Source organism: Micropterus salmoides, unplaced genomic scaffold (genome assembly GCF_014851395.1).
Source record: "Micropterus salmoides isolate LMB-PRFRI ecotype aquatic unplaced genomic scaffold, ASM1485139v1 Ms_hic_scaffold_15, whole genome shotgun sequence".
Lineage (NCBI taxonomy): Eukaryota > Metazoa > Chordata > Actinopteri > Centrarchiformes > Centrarchidae > Micropterus > Micropterus salmoides.
Genome location: NW_024040596.1, coordinates 20,256,514 through 20,276,663, shown reverse-complemented (window position 1 = coordinate 20,276,663; position 20,150 = coordinate 20,256,514). Strand labels below are relative to the sequence as shown.

At 40.3% G+C, this 20,150-nt stretch overlaps 1 protein-coding gene across 1 annotated transcript in view; it reads left to right on the top strand.

Annotated features, from left to right (window-relative positions):
- Positions 1–20,150, top strand: part of LOC119903687 (interphotoreceptor matrix proteoglycan 2-like) — a 23,609-nt gene extending 3,459 nt beyond the window's left edge. Inside the window, exons 3-19 of the mRNA XM_038719909.1 lie at positions 839–885; positions 1,277–1,347; positions 1,447–1,602; positions 2,521–2,579; positions 5,317–5,525; positions 6,746–6,789; positions 8,382–8,577; positions 8,819–8,958; positions 9,267–9,809; positions 11,047–11,334; positions 11,441–11,660; positions 13,139–13,349; positions 14,601–14,789; positions 16,175–16,370; positions 16,980–17,059; positions 17,562–17,625; positions 18,796–20,150. Coding sequence (XP_038575837.1) covers positions 839–885; positions 1,277–1,347; positions 1,447–1,602; positions 2,521–2,579; positions 5,317–5,525; positions 6,746–6,789; positions 8,382–8,577; positions 8,819–8,958; positions 9,267–9,809; positions 11,047–11,334; positions 11,441–11,660; positions 13,139–13,349; positions 14,601–14,789; positions 16,175–16,370; positions 16,980–17,059; positions 17,562–17,604 — 2,692 coding nt within the window. The 3' untranslated portion in view covers positions 17,605–17,625; positions 18,796–20,150. The remainder of the gene's footprint in view (positions 1–838; positions 886–1,276; positions 1,348–1,446; positions 1,603–2,520; positions 2,580–5,316; positions 5,526–6,745; positions 6,790–8,381; positions 8,578–8,818; positions 8,959–9,266; positions 9,810–11,046; positions 11,335–11,440; positions 11,661–13,138; positions 13,350–14,600; positions 14,790–16,174; positions 16,371–16,979; positions 17,060–17,561; positions 17,626–18,795) is intronic.

Here is a 20,150-nt window from a genome sequence, read left to right as displayed (position 1 = left end):
ATGGGCATGCTCAGTGATGTCAGCTCACCAAGAAGCTGCTCTCCAAATACTGAAGCTGGAGTTGTGGAGCAATGTCAGAATAAGCTATAGTGGCCATGATCACTGAGATGTCGTAATATGTCACCCACTAAAGAGATTGTTGCCCTTTAAGAGCAACAATTAGATTTTCTGAAATACTCTTATTTTGGTATTTAAATCCTTCACTTAAGTAATAAGCAGCAATACTATACATTTTTGCTTAAAGGAGTAATTTGACATTTTTGGAAATACACTTTCACTTTCTTGCAGAGAGTTAGATGGAAAGATCCTTACCACTATCGTGTCTGCTGGAGCCAGCATCTGGCTAGGTTAGCTTAGCTTAGCATAAAGACTGGTAGCAGGGGGAGACAACTAGCCTGGCTCTGTCTAAAGGTAACAAAATCTAGGTGAATTTATTGACGTTCGGACAGAGCCAGGCTGCCAGTTTCATACTGTTTCCTGTCTTTATGCTAAACTAGGCTAACCAGTTGCTGAAGCTACTTATTACTTTTTACCTAACCTGAAAATGAATATGTATTTCCCAAAATGGCTAACTATGTGTTACAAATATTTTAGGACAAAAAGGAATTTCTATGACATTCAGGCAGCTATATTAGGCTTTGGCTGCAGGTAAGATTGGTTTTGGCATGTTTAGAGAATTTGTTGATTAAAAATGAAAGAAATAAAATAACCCTAGCCATATCCTTTAAATCCTATTTGTACCTCTACCCACCGTGTGCATCACCCTTAAAAACCTGCGAGTTGTTCATCATGAAGTATTATATCAACACTGTTGAAACAATCTTCTACTGTTCCACAGCAGTCCAACACCAGGCTCACCGGAAGTTGCTGAGGCTCCTGAGCTAGGTCAGTGTCACTGCTGACTATACGGCAAAACATCATGTGATTTTGATCGCATGGTATCTCTACTGTCATAAATGTAACTATGCACAACCATTGTTTTTTCAGTGTCAGTCCATTTTCTTGTGTGTGTGTGTGTGTGTGTGTTTTCATGGACGTATTCCTACAGTAGTTCCCCGTTTTTAGCTTTCTATGAAGTATGTCAGTGAGTGTGTGTTTGGTGAGTGAGTTTGGCTGTAAAGGCCGCTTCAGCCTGAGATTTCAAAAGGACTCTGGGTCAGGAGAGTCTAATCCATATGGCCATCGGGAATCACGGCATGTGCCAAAGGTTTAAGTTCACATCCACTTGAAATAAACTAACAGTCTCTTTTTCCCCCACATGAACTCAACCCCCTAGAAGACATAGCTAAAGAAGAAAAGGTAGAGGAGGAAGCAGCTGCCATCATCCCAGAGGTGGAGGAGAGTCTAGTAAGTGCCCACACAGATTGTTTACCAATTGGCTTTTCAATATCTTACTAATGTGCACACTTGACTGCTATATAACTGTGTCTCTTTCTTATGGCACAGCTGGACAATGACATTGCCGTGCAGCCTCCCACGCCCACTGTGCTGGAGCAGGTGGTGGAGCTGAGCATCCTCCTGACTGGAGAGATGTACAGTGACAACCTGGGCGATCCAGCCAGCCTCCATTACCAAACCCTCAGCAGACAGCTTGCTGAAAAGGTCCGTCTCTGGCTCCAACTCCTTCTGTCTGTCTCTTTATGACTCCCCATAGAGCTACTGTATCTTGGCCCCAGACTGGACTCACTATATCTCCTGGTTTATGGTCTGTGATGGATGCATTGTTAGTTTTCATAACACGCACTTTAACAGCAGAAGTAGTTAAACCCAAAACAGTTAGGCAGGAGTTCAAGAACACAGGTTTTATGGTACGCATTTGGTTTTGGTGAAATAACTATCTGCTGGAAATTTCGCTTTATGACTTGTCTTGGGAATAGATAAACTTTTGCACATGCACACATATGCTCAGGTACTCTCCTTTGGAAGCGACTTCAGTGGTTTTACAGGTACTCGGAAAATTCAGTAAATTAGTTTAGATTTTTCCCAGGCAGCCAGCTCGACACACAAATGTTGTAGGACACACAGACACGCACATACCTTGTAACAACATCATAAGCACATGCTTGATTTTGTGTCTACAAAGGAAGATGTTTCTCCTAATCACTGACCTGTTTTTTATTCCCGGTCTGTGGAGGAGGTGGAGAACTAAAGACTTAGAGTAACTAACTGAATGTTAGGGGGCCCTGGAGATATTTTTCTATCCTCCTCCTCTCTGATGGATTAGTGGGTCAGTGAGTCTGCAGAAGAGTATATGCATTGTTTTTTAGTAGTGTCTAGAAGCAAGGCCTTGTAGACAAATAAAAAAGTTGACCACAGTGCAGCAGTCTGCATCCCAAGGATAATGATGTGGGCCACAGCACAAAAGACTCAAGACCTTTCAACTATTTTGAACAACATGAGCTCTCTTGGAGCAATAAATCAGATTTATTTTGCCAAGTGAGTTCTTTGTAACGGCGTCAAAATAAGAAATAAACTATAGCTGAGGCTTGTTTGTAATGCCTGATCTTTTTGTCCTTTCAGATAGAGGATGCTCTGGAGGGGCTTCCTGGATTTAAGAGTGTGTCTGTGTTGGACTTCAGGTCAGTCACTCTGCTGTTGTTAAATATTGGGTCTGGCCAAAAGAAACTGTCCTCACAATATGGCCAAAAACTACACCAACGTGTAGCATTAACACAAGTTCACTCTCCTTGTTGTATGTAGACCCCAGAAGGACACCCAAGGGTGAGTTTTCAGTTCAGGCTGTAGCAGTTTGACCTTGAATACTTCTCCCCATCCTGCCTTGTATTTAAGCCTGAGAACCCTATCAACCAACCCTTAGCTAGATCTGTGTGTGCGTGTGTGGGATCACCTTTACCCCCCACTGTGTTTACCTGTGAGCGTGGGCACGTGTCAACATGTGTCACTAGTTGCCTGTGTTAATGGTCTTAGTGTGGTCACTCACCTGTTAAGTGGGATCAGGATGAGTCCAACGGAGTGAGCAGGTGCTCTTCTATAGAGATGATTATCAGGGCTTTACGACCACGCCAATCAGCCTACAGTAGGGGAATGGAGGGAAAGATATTTTAAAATTAATTTTAAAAGACGTAAGTAAATGGAAGGAATGGAGTTAGTAGGTAGTGGTGTGGTTGTCATGCTATTGGTATTTAAATCCTTTACTTAAGTAATAAGTAGCAATACCACGCACCTTTTTACTTGAGGTAGTAGTTCGACATTTTGGGAAATACACTTTCGCATGGAGAGTTAGATGAAAAGATTGATACCGCTCTCCCATCTGTATGATAAAGATAAGGCTGCAGCCAGCACCCGGCTAGCACTGGAAACGGGGAAACAGCTAGCCTGGCTCTGTCCAAAAGCAACTAAATCTACCTACCAGCTCCTCTAAAGCATTTTAATGTTGTAGCTGGTTCGATGGAGCCAATTTGACCAATGTATAGACTATTGGGCAGTGTAATCTTAAGCTGATTACGTGTTTTGTACGTATGTTCTTGATCTGCAAAGAAACCCGTGACTACAGCCATCATATATATGTTGTGGGTTAAAGAACAATATTTGCCTGGGAAATATAGTGGAATAGAAGTAGCAGAAAATGGAAATAGTCAAGTAAAGTGCAACTACCCAAAGTTTTGTACAGTACTTGTGTAAATGTACTTAGTTACAAACTCTGCTCTTTTTGTTGTCAACCATACTTTGTAGACTACGTGGCCAAAATGGTGCAAACACATACACATTAAGTACAGTGAGAAATATATTTATACCTTCCCACACTGTGATTAATGTTGCGTGCTGCTGCTAACTGATCGCAGGGCACGAGGTAGAGCTCTCTCGGCCTGCCTCTGTATATGTGTGAAACTAAAGGGGGAAAATTTGGATCTCCTTCCAAATGTGGCCGACTGTGGGCCGGCGCGTGCTCAGCCGTCCGCCAGAAACCCAACAAACTAGGTCAGAGTGGAGGGCTCCCAGTAGTCAAATGAAGGCTGATAGATGTTTTTTTCCAGGGCCTGGAATCTCTTGTGAGGTTTCCATGTTTATTATGATGATATTGATCATTCTGCTGACTTGGCCGTTTTTGTTTTTTTTTGGCCTATACAGTTGAGCTCCTGCATACCAAGCAGGAGTAAATCACTGAAGTCATCAGTCATCTGTGAGCGATCTACAACTCTTTTAGCAGGTTTGATGTTAAATCAAGCTAATGCCTGAGCGATTTTCATCCTCTTAGAGAACCGCTCTCTCATCCAGGAGACATTATTTCATACATTCATATTGTAAATGTGTGTATAAGATGAATGTAAAATTGTGCATTTTAGGTGCCAGTGAATTAATTAGAGAAATTCCTCACCAAGTTTGGTTTAGAAAAATGAACAAGAACAACCATTAAGGTGCCCTTGAGCAAGGCACTTAATTGTTAATGTTATGTGGTGCTGCAGCAAACACAAGATGCAGGTAGAAAAAGAGTAATCAAGGGAAGATGAAAATTCTGGGACAGAACAAAGCGGGGAATATGGCTGAAATCAGAATCACAACATAAATAAGAATTGAGATTGAATTTTTACCCTTGACCTTGGGAAAAAATGTTTCAGTAGACAAAAAACAATCTCACAACAAACAGTCTCACCACAAGGTCCATTTAGCTTCTTGTGGAAAAATTTAAGGAGGTGTACTTATATTTCACAGTGTACTTAACGTTTGTGTTTGCACAATTATGACCCTACAGTAAATAAAATTTTAAACTTGATATATATGTAAAAAATTTACATAAATGCCAAATGTATGCAAATGTACAAATAAAAGAATAAAATCGATGTTCAATGCAGTTAACTCTGTTTCAATGATCCAGTGCTTTACACCAAACAAAACTGTTCACACATAAAACAAAAACCTTAAATTGTTAATTTAGGCAACACAATTTTTTAAAATGAGATCACAATATAATTACAATGAGTGACCACTTTTATAGGTACACCTGTAAAAACTAATGCAATCCAGTAAAGCAGCTCAGCCATAAATTCAACCTTTGCAAAGATTGTTTCGTTTTAATTGCTTTTGTCAGATAGGTATTAATTTAATTACATTGTTATTATTGAGGTTGTACTTTGCAGTGATTTTGTACTGGGCTGCATTATATTGAAATGTATTTCAAAATTTCCTCCATCCTCATTTTTGTTAATGCGGTGGGCAAAAACATCAGAAACACCTCTTAGTATAATGCAATATGCTGCAAACAATATAATCTAACCTAAATATAGAATTTGTGGCAGATTTGTTGTATTGCATTGAGTATGTGGATAGGATGTAACTACTACATATTTGTGTCTTCAGTCTGGGTGGCGTGGTGGTGGACTATGCTGTCACAGTGCTGGTGGATGGAACAGGGGTGAGCAATGAACAGCTGGACTATCTGACCCTGCAGTCAAACCTGGTGGAAAACTCATACCGTGAGGTCATGGAGCGCCCTACATTGGTCTACACCATCAGTGAGGTCAAAAACTTAATCACTGAAGCCCTGCATAATGACGAGAGGGAGAGTGGTAAGACAATACAGTGCAAAGATTTTCCCTGCAATGTAACAGAACACACACCTCCAAACGCAAACCTCCAAATGTCATATCAAATAGAGACACAGTGGATTCAGCATTGATATTACAACAAACCCTACACCGCTAGAGAAAACATTCCAGGATTTTAATAGTCTCATCTGTTTCTTATTTGTCTGCTCTTTCTGTCAAAGAGGACAGACATATATTCCTAAGAAGTTTGAGCTCAAAAGTGGGCCATTTTTTCAACAAATAACAGTCATCAGTTATAGTAACTGTGTATTTATTCTGTGTTACAGTTAAATCCTTGTCATTAAAAGGTCTGCAAAAGAGAACTGAGCAAAAAGGAAGTTTGAAATCTGAGCACTCAGTTTGTTTTTTTGCTTAAATAAAGTCCTTTATTTTGGCGTACATCCGCTGGATCTTTCAGATTTGGCATTGGACCATAACATTGTGGGATAGTTAAAAATACGGATAAAGATTCATGCAGCAGAACCAACGATATCAGCTTTTTTATTCCATCCATTCTTCCTTCATGTTAAAACCTGGTGCCTAAATTAACCACAATGCAACTCAACATCTGACTGTTTGGTCAGAGATACAAAAGTAACACATAAACTCAAATGCTCACATAGGCAAGATCTAAACCATGGTATCTGTTAGATTTAGCCAGCCAGTAAGTAGGTTAACTACCTACTACTTCTGACCAGGGCCCTCCTCCTGAAATTTGAAGAAAATGAAGAGTCTGATAATGTCAATAGCATCTCCTTCTCCTGTAAGATTTCTCCTTGCTCATGTTTTCTGCTTGTCATTAGTTTACTGTGTTAGCGAGCTCCCCTTGAGATAGATGCCATTTGATGCTCACATTAACTATAGGCTTGGACATGTGAAATGATCCCTAAACACTCTCATATGGCCCACATGTGTGACTGGGGAGCTTAAAGGCACGGCTTTGCTTTGTTTTTCTGCTTTGGTGGTGATGCAGTAATAGCCTTGGCCCACAGCAGCCGTTATTCACTCCAGATTTCAGCACTGATTTGTAGATATTTACCCCTGAAGGTAATGCCGTCAAAATGAAGGCTGTCAAGTGCTGAAATTGTAACAGTTAAAATGATTCTGTAGATTCCTGAAGGCATGATTATTTTAGCTCTTTGGCACATTTGCCTTTAGTGTGTCAGTTTGTATTTATATTTGTTTCTCCACTGGTTCCACAGTGTCTGAGGACCCCGAGTTTGTCAATGCTGCAGAAGAAGCGGCGGTGAGTAACAAGTTACCTCCACAAGTATCATGGTAACAATCTATCTGCGGGCTATCCAGGTGCTTTGAACTCTGCTAAGCTGATAAATCACTTTTGTTTAAGGAAGCTGACAGTTGTAGTATGACTGATGTGGCGATAACCTGTAACTGACTTGTGATGTTATCCAGACTACACCAGTGCAGGTAGGGATGAGCTCACCAGCGAGGATGAAGTGAGGCTTTGAGGATTAGTTTTGGCTCTTGCTGCAATAATCCACTGCTATTCTGGGGCAAAGGCTACAGTACACCACACTGCGGCGAGGAAAGAGAGACAACACATTTGAGTTTATTCAGACAAGTATTACCATCTAAAGTCTGTCTTTATTTGTGCTGTGTTGTGGTTGTCTGTGCTCTTTGATGGTAATCAGAGTTTGGGTTGCATTAAATGTGTCTGCTGGTTCACTTTGTAGCTCAGCTTGCTAAGTGATTAATTTGACTCATTATATGAAGAGTTTGGCAAACTTCACATCAGTAATTGATTTACAGGCAAGAGTACAGAGCTACTGTGCCACCAAAGCACTTTGCTGCCCTGGTTTGGATTTAGAATGTTTTAGATACAGCTACAGCTGCTGTCCTTTTCAAGCTTTCATTGAGTTGATATTAGACGTACGGAGCCTGCAGGATGCCACTAAAGTAAGACTTCTACAGTTCAGTCAGTACATTAATACGTTTAGAAAGCTATCATGCATTTTTTAATAAAATAAAATTTTTCACGATTCATAAAATAAACTTCAAGTTTATTTTCTGCCCTCGCTATGCATGTAGGTGTATACTATACTTCCAATAAAGGTTAAAGACAGCGCATTGCCTTTACAGTTTTTACTGGAAACAATTGTGAAACTGTGAACACAGTAGGCTACTGGACAATAAATTCAATGGCAGTGTTTGCAAAACCAAGTTAGATAAACAAGAGTTGGACCAAACGTATTGAAAAAAGGTGTTTGTACAGCAACATGGAAAGTGGATATAGAGGAGCTGTGAAATTGGTTGCATCGTGCTTCGTGTCTAGAATAAACAAATAATCATCAATGAAAGATCAAGATTAAGTCCTCATAGAAGGCACAGCACACTAATTAATCTGGTAAACACACACATAAAGTAGAACTAGTAAAACTGAAGAAGAGTGAAATTTATCCCCACAGCAATTCAACAGATCTTTGAATGTTGCGTTAGCAACATGAGCCTTAGACAGTTAGCATAGTAGCTAGCTTGGTTAGCAGTAAATTGATTGTAGAAAAACTCAATTCTGCTAAACCACATAGTACGTATGCACCATTAGGACATTTGGAGAGTAGATATGTAATAATGTCAGTTAGACAGCAACTACTTTGGAACTGTGCCAACAACAGAATGCTCAACAGAAACCAACTGCTGGTGGCATAGTAAAAAAAAAGCCTATTTCTAATTCAGTTGCCTGTATTTAGAAGCAGCAGGAGCGCTGATTGACCTGACCTGTAAACACAAAAAGGCTGGCCAATCAAAGCTCCTGTTGCATGGCACACTCCAGTGAAATGGTGCCAAAAGCTGTAGATAATAGACCTGTTTGTGATGCAGATTAAGGCTGCCGAAGAGCCACCAGAGGTCATGATCTTAGAAGGGGACACTGAAGATGTCAACATAAATGACGTCCTTCCCGAGCCCTCTGAAACCAACACAGTGGCGACAGAAGAACATGACGTCATTATTCTGGAGGACAGTGCAGTTATGTCTCTTGCTCCTGTCCTGACGACTAGTGCACCCGAAGCTGGCAGTGAGTGTTGTCCTAAACACAAGCATGCATTCACACAAGCAATTTATCTCCCATATAGTGCCTTTTCTTCTTCACATCCACCTTTTCTATTATTATGTTCCTTTTTTGTGTCAGTTTACATGAATATTTACAGAGGTAGCACCATTTATAAAAGCTACTACTTTATGTTTGCACTGAAGTTACTTCTTAGGAAAGTCAAGGATGATGTGAGTTGAGTTTCTTATCTTCTTTGTTTTTCCAGGCATTGAGGAGGAGGGTCTGTTGCTGGAGGATACTGTACAGACTCTTGCTACAGACCCCCCCCTACCAGAGGAGCTCCCAGCTGAGCTTACCTCCCCTGAGCTGCCAGATGATGCCACACTGCCTGAACCACCTGTGGAGGTCGAGGGCCTCTGGTTCAGGCACAGACGACCTGGGGGTCGTGCTCCAACCACCTACACCCGCAGCAGCAGAAGAAGAAGAAGTGTCTCTTGAGGAGACTGGTTCAGAAGATAGGCTGATAATAACAGATGTCACCATACATGCCAATTCCATCCCTGAACCTGAAACACAGGAAGTTGAGGCTGCTGCAGTGGAAGAAGAACCTACCACTGCAACTCTGGAAGAGGAACATCTGGATGAGGTTGTTGTAGATGAAGTACAGATTCAAGAGGAGCTTGAGATCTCCACAATCGCAACTGAGACCACAGAAGAAAAAGGCCTACCTGCCCCAGTCCCACCTCCCTGATGCTGTAGATATAGCGAGTGAAGTATCAGAGCCAGAGGCAGCAGAAAAGGGTCCTGTTGGTGAAGAGCTGGTGGAGGGCGCAGAAGAAGAGTCCAACCTTACAGGTGTTCCATCTGCAGATAAGGAAGTTAACCCCGAAGAGCCTGCAGAAGACGGAGACATTAACGTGGTGTTGACCTATCCAGAGGAACCCATACTTGAAGAGGGTGGCATGGAGGAAGTAACAGAGAGTGAGGGACTAGAGGTAAAGGAAAGTCCACCAGAAATCCCAGCAGTGGAGGAAGAGGCCCCAGATGCTCCAGAGATTTCTACAGAGGATCTTACAGAGGATGAGATCTTACTGGTCAACAACGACGGGGAACCAGAGCCTCCAGCGACAGATTTCCTGACCCCTGCCCAACCGACCGCCCTCTCTCCAGAGAGGGAGTCGCCTTTCACCCGCATCTCTGATGCTGACCCTGTCTCTGAAGGGCAACCTGACATCATCATCCCTTCAGTGGTGGAGGTAACAGAAAATAATTTATGTTAATGTTGCAAAGTCAAATGGAATTTTAATTCTCTCAGGAAATATAATGATTCAGCAGCTAATGTGTAGAAATTTAAAAACAGCATAAAAAGATTTTTTGCACAAATTTATGGATGCTGCGTCTGTCAACTTCGGTGGTGCTCTACCTGTTGGAGCATGTAATATCAAACGTTAACGTAGCATTGGTTATGTACTGTGATTTAAGCTGCCTTTCACATTCAGCATGTGGAAGAACCTAATGTGCAGTCTTCCACACGAAAAGTGGAAGCTAGTTCGCCTAACTTACTACTGTTAGCACTGATTCCAACTAGATGTTACTTTTCGTTTATGTTATTTTTAAACACCTGTTGAGTGATCTGCATCTCAGTGCTGTGTTTGTCCTACATTACACAAAGGAGGGGCTTTATTTTTCTGTCACTGGTCCTGATGGTGATGGCAAATGACCATAGTGTAAAAAGTCACAGCAACAAGAGGCCCGATAACCTCATCTTATGTTATCCTAGATTAGACTCAACTTGTATGGAGTACTCAAATCACAGATGAGGCTAACAACGGCCCCTAGCTGGCTGATGGCCAATTGCAACTGAAATGGTATTATATGTATTAACAATTTTTTGTTCATGCCTACACATGTATGATACATACATGTAGAGTGCACTCTCTGAGAGAAGAACAATTCTTCTTTTTGTTAATTGCAATTTTGACCACATAATACACAAGTCAAAATAAGCAACAAGGATATATACTGATTTATTACCAAACATTTTGACAGGAACAGGAATCAGGCAATATCCAAAATCCAAACTAAAAACAAAACTAGGCACAGGAGAAGGCAGGCACGCTTGACAAATAACAAAAGACAACCTTGACAAATGACAAGGGAACAACAGTGACTTAAATTTAGTCAGCGACAGACACAGGTGGAACACAGGAGAGCGAAACACTCAAACAGATGCTAAAAAACAAGGGCAGGCAGTGATCTGGTCTGAAATGAAACGAGAGGAGAGGTGAGTCACAAAGTAAAACAGGAAACACAGAACAAATGAATGAACAAATAACACAGGACAAAACAACAAAGAAAACAAGAAGAAAAGAGACAGGAAGTGAACGAAAACACACACAAGAGGAAGGGTTTATTAAAATAAAACAGGGAATAACAACACTGATAAAAAGTCTCACCTCAAATCAATCATCAGTCCACTTTTTTGTCCTCCAGATCCAGACCCCTAACGAAGGCATGGATGATGCTACCATTGGGGACCAGGACTATGACGTGATTCATTATAGTTATGATTTGATTAACCACACAGAGGACGGCAGCACTAGCTTTCCATTTGTTGTGACACACGGCACAGACCAAGCCAGTATCGCCATGCCTGTGAACCCTGGACGAGCACTGATGGTGTTCTTCAGCCTGAGGGTGACCAACATGATCTTCTCCGATGACCTCTTTAACAAGAGCTCCCCAGAATACAAAGCTTTGGAGCAACGCTTCATAGAGCTGGTAAACCTCTCACGTTTAATGCGCTTGTGATTATCAGTATTCCCACTGTTGTGGCCTAGCCACTGGTTTGTAACATCAAACTGTATATTTTTCAAAATCTTCCCAGCTTGTGCCCTACCTGCAGTCCAACCTTACCAACTTTGAGAACCTGGAGATCCTGAACTTCAGGAACGGGAGCATTGTGGTCAACAGCCGGATGAAATTTGGCAAGCCTGTGCCGCAAAGCGTCACCACCACTGTCTATCTGATCCTGGAGGACTTCTGTAACACAGCTTACCAGACCATGAACCTGGCCATCGATAAGTACTCACTGGACGTTGAGTCGGGTGGGTTCTCACTGATGTACACTGCAGTTTTTTTACGAGTGCTTTGATCATGACAATAACTGTGATAGCATCAAATGTTTGAAGCTTATGTCAGATGTTGCTTAAAGGAATTATTAGACATTTTGCTTTCTTGCTGAGAGTTACATTACAGCCGACCAGCACCTATAAAGCTCTGGAGGAAGTCACTGCGCCTGGCCAAGAAATAGTACTGTCCCTAACCTCCTGTAAAAGCACTAATAAAACAAACAAGATATAATGTGTTAATTAGCTTTAGAGGTGCTGGTAGGTTACTGGTTACTGGTTGGGGTCTAGCTGTAGCCCCCTGTTTTGAGTCTTTATGCTAAACTAAGGTTACTGGCTGGTGGCTCCAGCTTTATATTGAAAGTACAGATATGAGAGTGGCTTCATTCTTCTCATCTCACAGTCTCAGTTGTTTTTAAGATAACTGCATCCAGTTAGTATTGAAGAACGTATTAGTGTATGAATAGGCAAGCAGGTGTTGAATCCCTGTCGTGAGGTGAATGTCACAGTCAGCTGGGATGAGATAATTAGGGCTTCCCTGGACAACAGCCAAATTAACATATATCATTAGCTGCACTTTGACTTACTGTTTGCAGCTTTGGTTTTACACAGTGTGTGTGTGTGTGTGTGTGTGTGTTATAATGTCTTTATTCTTATAATGTGATTGAATGACCCAGCACGACCTATTCTGCACACTTTTTATTTCCTCAGGAGAACAGTCAGTTTGTACTTGGCCATTTTGATATCAATGATTCATGCTTGTGTTTAGAAACATAACTAAACTGTCAAAATCTGTCACAGCCAACATATAGTAAAATGCTGTATCCCTGCATGCACTTCGGCTTTTAGAAATGGAGGAAGAATAGCCTTCATCTAAAATCATTATTGTTATTACTATTATTTTTAACATATCTGAAGTGTTTATAATCTTGTGCATAACATTAGAATATTATTTTGTTGAATTTGTTGAATTTTTAGTTTATTTTTGGTCTAATTTGAAAGAATAGTTCAACATTTTGAGAAATACACTTATTTGGTTTCTAAATTTACTTGCTTTGCATAAGGACTGGAAACAGCTAGCATGGATTTGTCCAAAAGTAAGAAATAAGACTACCAGAAATTAACATATTATTTCTCATTTGTTTTATCTATACAAAACCCTAAGAGTAAAAACACAATATACTGAGCTTTAGGTGTTATTAGGTGGATTTAGTTAGCTTCTGACAGAGCCAGGCTAGCTGTTTATCCAGTCTGTGTGCTAAGCTAAGCTTACCAGCTGCTGGCTGTAGTTTCATATTTATCATACAGACGTGAGAGTGGTCTCAACCTTCTAATCGACCCCTCAGCAAGTGAGCGCATTTCCCAAAATGTCCTTTTTTAAAATGGCCTTCATGTCATTTAGTAATGAAATGTAGGCATGCTGATAATAATACCACTTCTGGTTCTTTCATTTCCAGGGGACAAGGCAGACCCCTGTAAGTTCCAGGCCTGTAACGAGTATGCAGAGTGTAAAGTGAACAAGTGGTCAGGGGAGGCGGAGTGTGTCTGTAATGCTGGCTACTTCAGTGTGGACAGCCTGCCTTGTCAGAGTATCTGTGACCTGCAGACCGACTTTTGCCTCAATGACGGAAAATGTGACATCATCCCCGGCCAGGGAGCCATCTGCAGGTGGGTGGGGATTAGGGGAAGTGATCTTTATGCTTGTGGCAAGGAGTGTCTGAGTTTGCAGGTTTGAGAGGCCAGTGCTTCATCACAGAAAACTAAACAGCTTTTCAAATACATTGTTAGAGTTCAAGCAGGAGGCCAGATTTTTAGCTTCTAGTTTTCTAGTTTGTTTGTGTTACTTGATGTAGAGATGAGAGATGTCCAATGTACTCATTTGTTAAATGGCATTTTTGAAATTTGGGTCCTCATACTTTGGAGGTAAAAATGTCTTCTACATGAAATAAATATTTTGTTTTGCACCTTAGTTGGCTACAAACACCAATTAACTTTGGCCTAGATCAATTTAAAGCAAATCAGTTTCTCAACTCTGAGTCAATTTTGAATCAGCACTCCAACCTTTGGCAGTTTACCATAGTTTTTAATTGTGCCTTCTGACAGTAAATTTACTGTACATAAATTAAAACAATGATTACCGTTTGTGGATAAATGATGATGAAAAGATTTTATTAACATTGTGGTCAATTTTTTCAGCTCCAGGATGCATATTATCACATTTTTGTCCAGTGAAATATTTTTAATTATGTGGTGTTACAGCCCTGTTCTCTAACAGGCCTTACAAAAATGTTGCTGTATGTGTTTCTGTAAGCGTTTATATCTAAACATGATTGTGCATGTGTTGCCATGACCAAACAGACATTTGAATCAGTTAATGTGTGTAAGATGCGTAAGATGATATGCCAATAAACCAAATCAGTGACAGAAACATGTCCTCTGTGGTGCACATTAAAATGAATGATTCAAAACAGACAGAATAGAGAGTGTCTGCCAAGATGAGGGCTAACCTTTGTTTCACACCCACCACCACATCATAAAACATGCAGGCAGCTCCAGATGCTGTTGGACTGTTGTTTACTTCACGCCATCAAGTATTGCATTGCTCCATGGAGACTATTCCACTTATTCCAAAACAAGGCATTAATGATTTAATGACACATACAGAGCCTTATAATTGTAGTCATGTTAAGAACTATGTCAAGACAAAATACGAACATGGCTGAGGATTCAGTCATTAATTTTTACATCCTTTTAATCATTCAAAACAGAATACATGTATGTTCTGTAACATTTTGTTCGTCTGCTGTTCCCTGAATGCTTAGAGATTTAGTTTAACAATGTCTATTTTGGGTCATTGTACCAAATTACTGATCCAATTATTTTACAACATTGCTGACAAATCTTGCACCGTCATTTCAGGTGCCGCGTTGGGGAGAACTGGTGGTACAGAGGAGAGCACTGTGAGGAGTATGTATCGGAGCCACTGGTGGTCGGCATTGCGATTGCCTCCGTGGCTGGATTCCTGTTGGTGGCCTCGGGAGTCATCTTCTTCCTCGCCAGGACGTTACGGGATCAGTATGACAAGGATGAGTCCGAGGACCCCATACGGTGAGGAAAACAACTCATACCATATGGTCAAACTTTTCAGCATTTACCCTTGATAATGTGAGAGAAAAACAAATTATATCTAGCATCTAATCCATACCATGCCACTTTTTTTAACTGCACAGAGAACACAACAGAAAGCTTTATTTGAGGAGCATATGAGTATATTTCAACATGAGGGATGGAGGGCGTGACTTTAATCTGCCATATACTATACATTATTCATTCTCACTGTCTCTTTCCATAGTTTTTAGATATAGATATAGTTATCAGTGAGTGACACAGTGGTGAATAAAAAGGAGTGTAATTGGGCTGACATTTCTCTTCTTTTCACTCTGGAGAACCTGCTTCCATCTTTATAAACTTGTCTTGTGTGACCATTCTTTGTAAAGACCTACTGTATTTTAACTTCCAGTGGGGATCTTAAGTGTTTCCAAAGATAACAAATATGTCAGGGTGTGTACAAAAATAATGCACAAGAGACTCATTATATTTCTGTGTGATGTAAAGATGCATCAAAAAAACCCATGTTGTTTGAATAAAGGTGCAATTAAGTTGTGAAACAAGGAGAAACAGAAAATATATATATGGGATCCTGACTCTGACACACTGTATACGTATATGATACGGATCAAGCTTAAGGGAAAAATCCAGACTTTATTGAGTTAATATCCTATATACATAAAACCTGCATCCAGCTGTTCAGTAAAATGAACAGTATATGATGAATTAACCAGTAAGGTTATTTTTTATCAGCATGCTGTTTTCTGAAAATAAACAAACCTTACTTTTCCGTTTGATAGTGAACAGAAACACTTACATTTAGTGTGTTTGAAGTTTTCTCTACTCCACATAATAGTTTTTAGATTAAAGGAGCCTGGTTACTTTCTTGAGGGAACAGAATAAGTTGGGACGTCCCATGACTGTGTCCTCAGTTAGACAGCCAAAATTATCCACTGCGCTATCTCTTTACTCCTCTAGGCTTACAGCAGTGTGGCCACCCCACTCCCTTTGCCAGGGTGTCTCTTTCCTCCTGTCCTGCTTTGATCCTTCCTTTACTTTTTCTCTCTTTTGTGTGTGTGTGTATGTGTCTGGCATGGTTTCCAGAGCAGCCTGTGGAGAAACCTGTGTTAACCTCAGCCAATTAACTGATCAGATATGGTGCTGATTACCAAAAAGCCTTAAACACTTAACACAATAGGCTTTCTGATAGGCAGTCTGGGGTCCGACTTAAGCAGAAACGTAAGGACTTATTAAGGTTAATCAACGCCGAAGTCTTATTCACTACAGCTCAATTTTCTTATCAGGTTTCCTAGATGATGTGTTGCTTTGTTCACCACCAGCCTCTACATTCTGACTGATTTCTCTGTTTGTGTGTTGTTTCAAAGGCGAGCAGAGAGTCTCCCATCTCTGGAGAGGGCAACCAAGTACAACCCCATGTATGAGAGCGAGGCCACCACAGGTTACAGCCACTACTACCGCCGCTATCCGGAAGCTCCTGTGTACAGCAGTGCTGAGGCCTCCACTGACTTCAGCAGCGAGGAGATACGACACATCTATGAGAACAGTGAACTGACCAAGGAGGTGTGTGTGTGTGTGTGTGGGCTGCTAGCCACGGGTTGATTTTATTTATGTTTTTTGTACCCCATTATCTTTACTATCCAGCAGCAGTCATACTAAGTTGTTGCGCCATGGTACTGATAAAATCATTATTTTGTAATCATGACATTGTCTGACAAAATCAGAGTGAATGCATGTTAATGACTACAGCTGTGTTGTGTGACCAGGTATATTGACATTTAAAATAAGTGACCAGAGAGAAAGTAAGAGGCAACTAATGGTTGTCTGCTTAACTTTACTGCCACACAGCCCCCAACCCTCACTGGGCTGGATTACATCATAGTTTTGCAAAAGCTCTGGTTTTCCTTGTACACATTAAACCACCAAGCTGGCGTTTTAAGATTTATACTTTTATGCAATTTTGGAAAAAAATCTGTTTTTAGGGCAGTATTGGTCTGAAATTGAGAAAAAAAGATGGGTTTTTAAATTTCACCACCTGGCTTTTGCGCCCATAAATACATTAATAGGTCGTTGTAGTAAATGCCATGTTTTGATTGAGCAGCCTGTTCAGTTTACTGTTTATCTCCCTGTGATGTAATTTTTCTTCCTGACTGATATCATGTGTTTCTGCAGGAAATCCAAGACAGGATACGCATTATTGAGCTCTACGCTAAGGACCGGCAGTTTGCAGATTTTGTACGGCAGCATCAAGCGTGAGTGCCTCTCTTGTTTTTCCTGTTATACTGTAATGAGATAAACACATGGGCCAAACAAACCAGGATATGAGGAAAAGGGGAAGTGAGATTGAGGTACAGGAGTCTGGCAAGATTGTGCTGAAAAAAAGATTAGTTTGTTAGTTGGAGGAGATGAAGAGTTCAAGCCATGCCAAACCAGTGTGGAAACAGATTTAATCAGTTTTAAATGTTCACCAGCCAGGCCTGGAGCTGATATAGTTAGACAGAAACTATTAGGAGACACAGACATTCCTTCATCTGCCAACAGTCTGCCAGTAGCAATGTGTCTGTGTGTAACAGTAGTGAGAGGTTTGAAGTCGTATCTGGCTGTAAATCGCCGCTCAATGTGCCATAGAGATCTTTCATGCCAGATAAACCTGACTTAAGTTGTGGGCATGTATTCGTGCAGTAAATAATATATCTAATTTACCTAGAAAGATGAAATCTAATGGGTTTGTGTATGTGTTTTTATGTGTTGCAGCGTCTTGGATACCCGCATAGAGAGCTCCTCTACCCAGGCATGAATCTCTCCGGTGAACAACAAGGTATTTTTTCTTCATTTGAAGACTGTGTAGCGGGATCTTAGTTTCAATTACAATTCCTCTCAAGATAAAAAATACCAGCTACAGTCAGAGTAATTTAAAGCCAATAATAAATGTATTACCAACGGTCCTATACATTTTATAACCAATACCTAGACAAATAGACAGTTTTTGGAAAAGGGACACCTTTGATGCATATGGACCAAAGGACAAAAGGGAGTTCCACTCTTGCAGTTTTGAACAAATAACAACAAATAAACTATTTATAACATGGAAAGATAATGAAATGTTCATGTTAATGCAATAATTAGCAACCCCACACTATCTAACACATTTTTAACAATTTTTAACAATAACCCATGGGTTATTTGTTTATTATTACAGTTGTGGAATGAAATATCTAAAACATTTTATTTGACGAAGGTAGCAAATTTTTTTAAATGGTTTGTATATGAGTCATGTTTTCTAAGCATGACAGAAGATTCAAAGGAATAGTTTGAACTTTTGGAAAATAATTTTCTTGCGAGAGTTAGATGAAAGATGTATGTTTCTGAAAGCTGCAGATGGTTAGCTTAGCTTAGCATAAAGTCTGGAAGCAGGTAGCCTGGCTCTGTTTAAAAGTGACAAAATAGGCACCTCTACCGGCACCTCTAAAGTTGATAAATTAACACTTTAACATCTTGTTTTTTTAATCTGTTCAAAAACCAAAATGTTTAAACATTATGTTGCTGTTTTATGGGTTATTCAAGCAAATAAGCATATTTCCTAAAAAGTCAAACTATTCTTTAAAAGCTTGGATCAATTTATGGGCTCAAAACATATGCATCAGCCTGCCTTAAATCGAGGTAGAATAAGACAAGAGCTTCAATTCAGTTTTCTGAATCAAGACCAATATAGACACTGACAAGTGAGAAATTATGTTGGCAAAAAACTTTGGTATGTTTAATACATGTTTTAAAAAAGCGTGCACCCTGCATACTGGCACACTTTTCCTGCTGCACAGAAACCTCTGCGTTAGAAAAGCGAAGCTCCCTGACAAGACGCTCCACTTGCTCACCACAGTGTTTAGAATCTGGGCTGTTTAAGACGGACAGCCATTCAGCATGCTGCTCTTTACTTCACCTACCAACGGCCCCTCTCTGTGTTTCCTTATGTCCCTGCCTGTGTGGGCAGAAGTTTTGACTGTTCGTCCCCCTTCCTTGGTGCCTTCTCTTGACTGGGTGAGCTGGCTGTGACATCAAGGGACATGCTTGCTGCTCATCTACTGGACGTCTTCCTTTGGGGAAAACTGGACTGCATCCTCTTACTTGAAATGTTATCAGACTCAGCCCAATCCTCTCTGCAGTAGTACTTTTGGTTAGTGTTATAATCGGTTTTGTTTAATCATGTCATACTATCTGTCCATTCATAAAGTGAAGAACTTAAAACTGTGTATACATATATATATATATATATATATATATATATATAGTGTTACTGTTAGGTGGTTTACCAGATAATATTCTTTCTTCACTCTACAAAGCTCAAATGTACTCTTTAGGCCTTCCCAGAGAGACACTGAGAAAGCTTTTTTAGTCAATGGTGCTAACTTAATTTAAAATACTCTTTGAAATCTAGTGGTCTATATAACTAATTTTTACAATTTAAAAGCAACTTCAGTGAATAAACTGTCTATATACTACTGAAGATTAAAGGAATAGTTCAAGGAAATACACTCCCTTTCTGGCAGAGAGTTAAATGAGAAGATCGATTGAACTCTCACATCTGTCTGTTAAATATGAAGCTATAGCCAGCAGCCGTTAGTTTAGCTTGACACAAAGACTGGAAACAAGGGGAAACAGCTAGCCTGACTCTGTCTAAATCTGCCTACGTAAATATACATAGACAGACATAACGTGTTAATCAGTTAGCTTTAGAAGTGTTAGTTAGTTAGGTGGATTTCGTAAGTGCCAGGCTAGCTGTACTCTCGTGTTTCAAGTCTTAAGCTAAGCTAAATGGCTGCTTTCTGTAGCCTTATGTTTACTGTACACACATGAATGTGGAATCATTCTTTCTATCTAAATCCCTGCCAGAAAGCAAATAAGCATATTTTCAAAATGTCAAACTATTCCTTTAAGGTGACCAAATACAGTGTTAGTGTATGTAATATTACTGTTCGTCAATGTAAAAGCAGTCTTTTACAATCTGAACATTGTGTAACGTCATTCCAGCTATTTTTCCTCTGGCAGGTAATATTTCTGCCTTTTTAACCACTCCATCCATCAGAAGCTTTGGTGTATGTTTGTGAATGTATGATGTGGTAGACATGAGAATGTGAAAAAAGTGGGGATGGGAGAGAAAGTCGGGGAACATGAACCCTCTATAGCTCTGGAATCCAGAAATAAGTGAAAACACGTTTCAGTGGAAAAATGAAAGTGGCCCAGGGATTTGATTAAATGTTCTGTTTTCAGATGTCATGTGTAATGCAACTGAGAGAACAATAGCACCAGGAAAAGCAAGCTGATAAACAACACGCGTTTTTTGCAGCT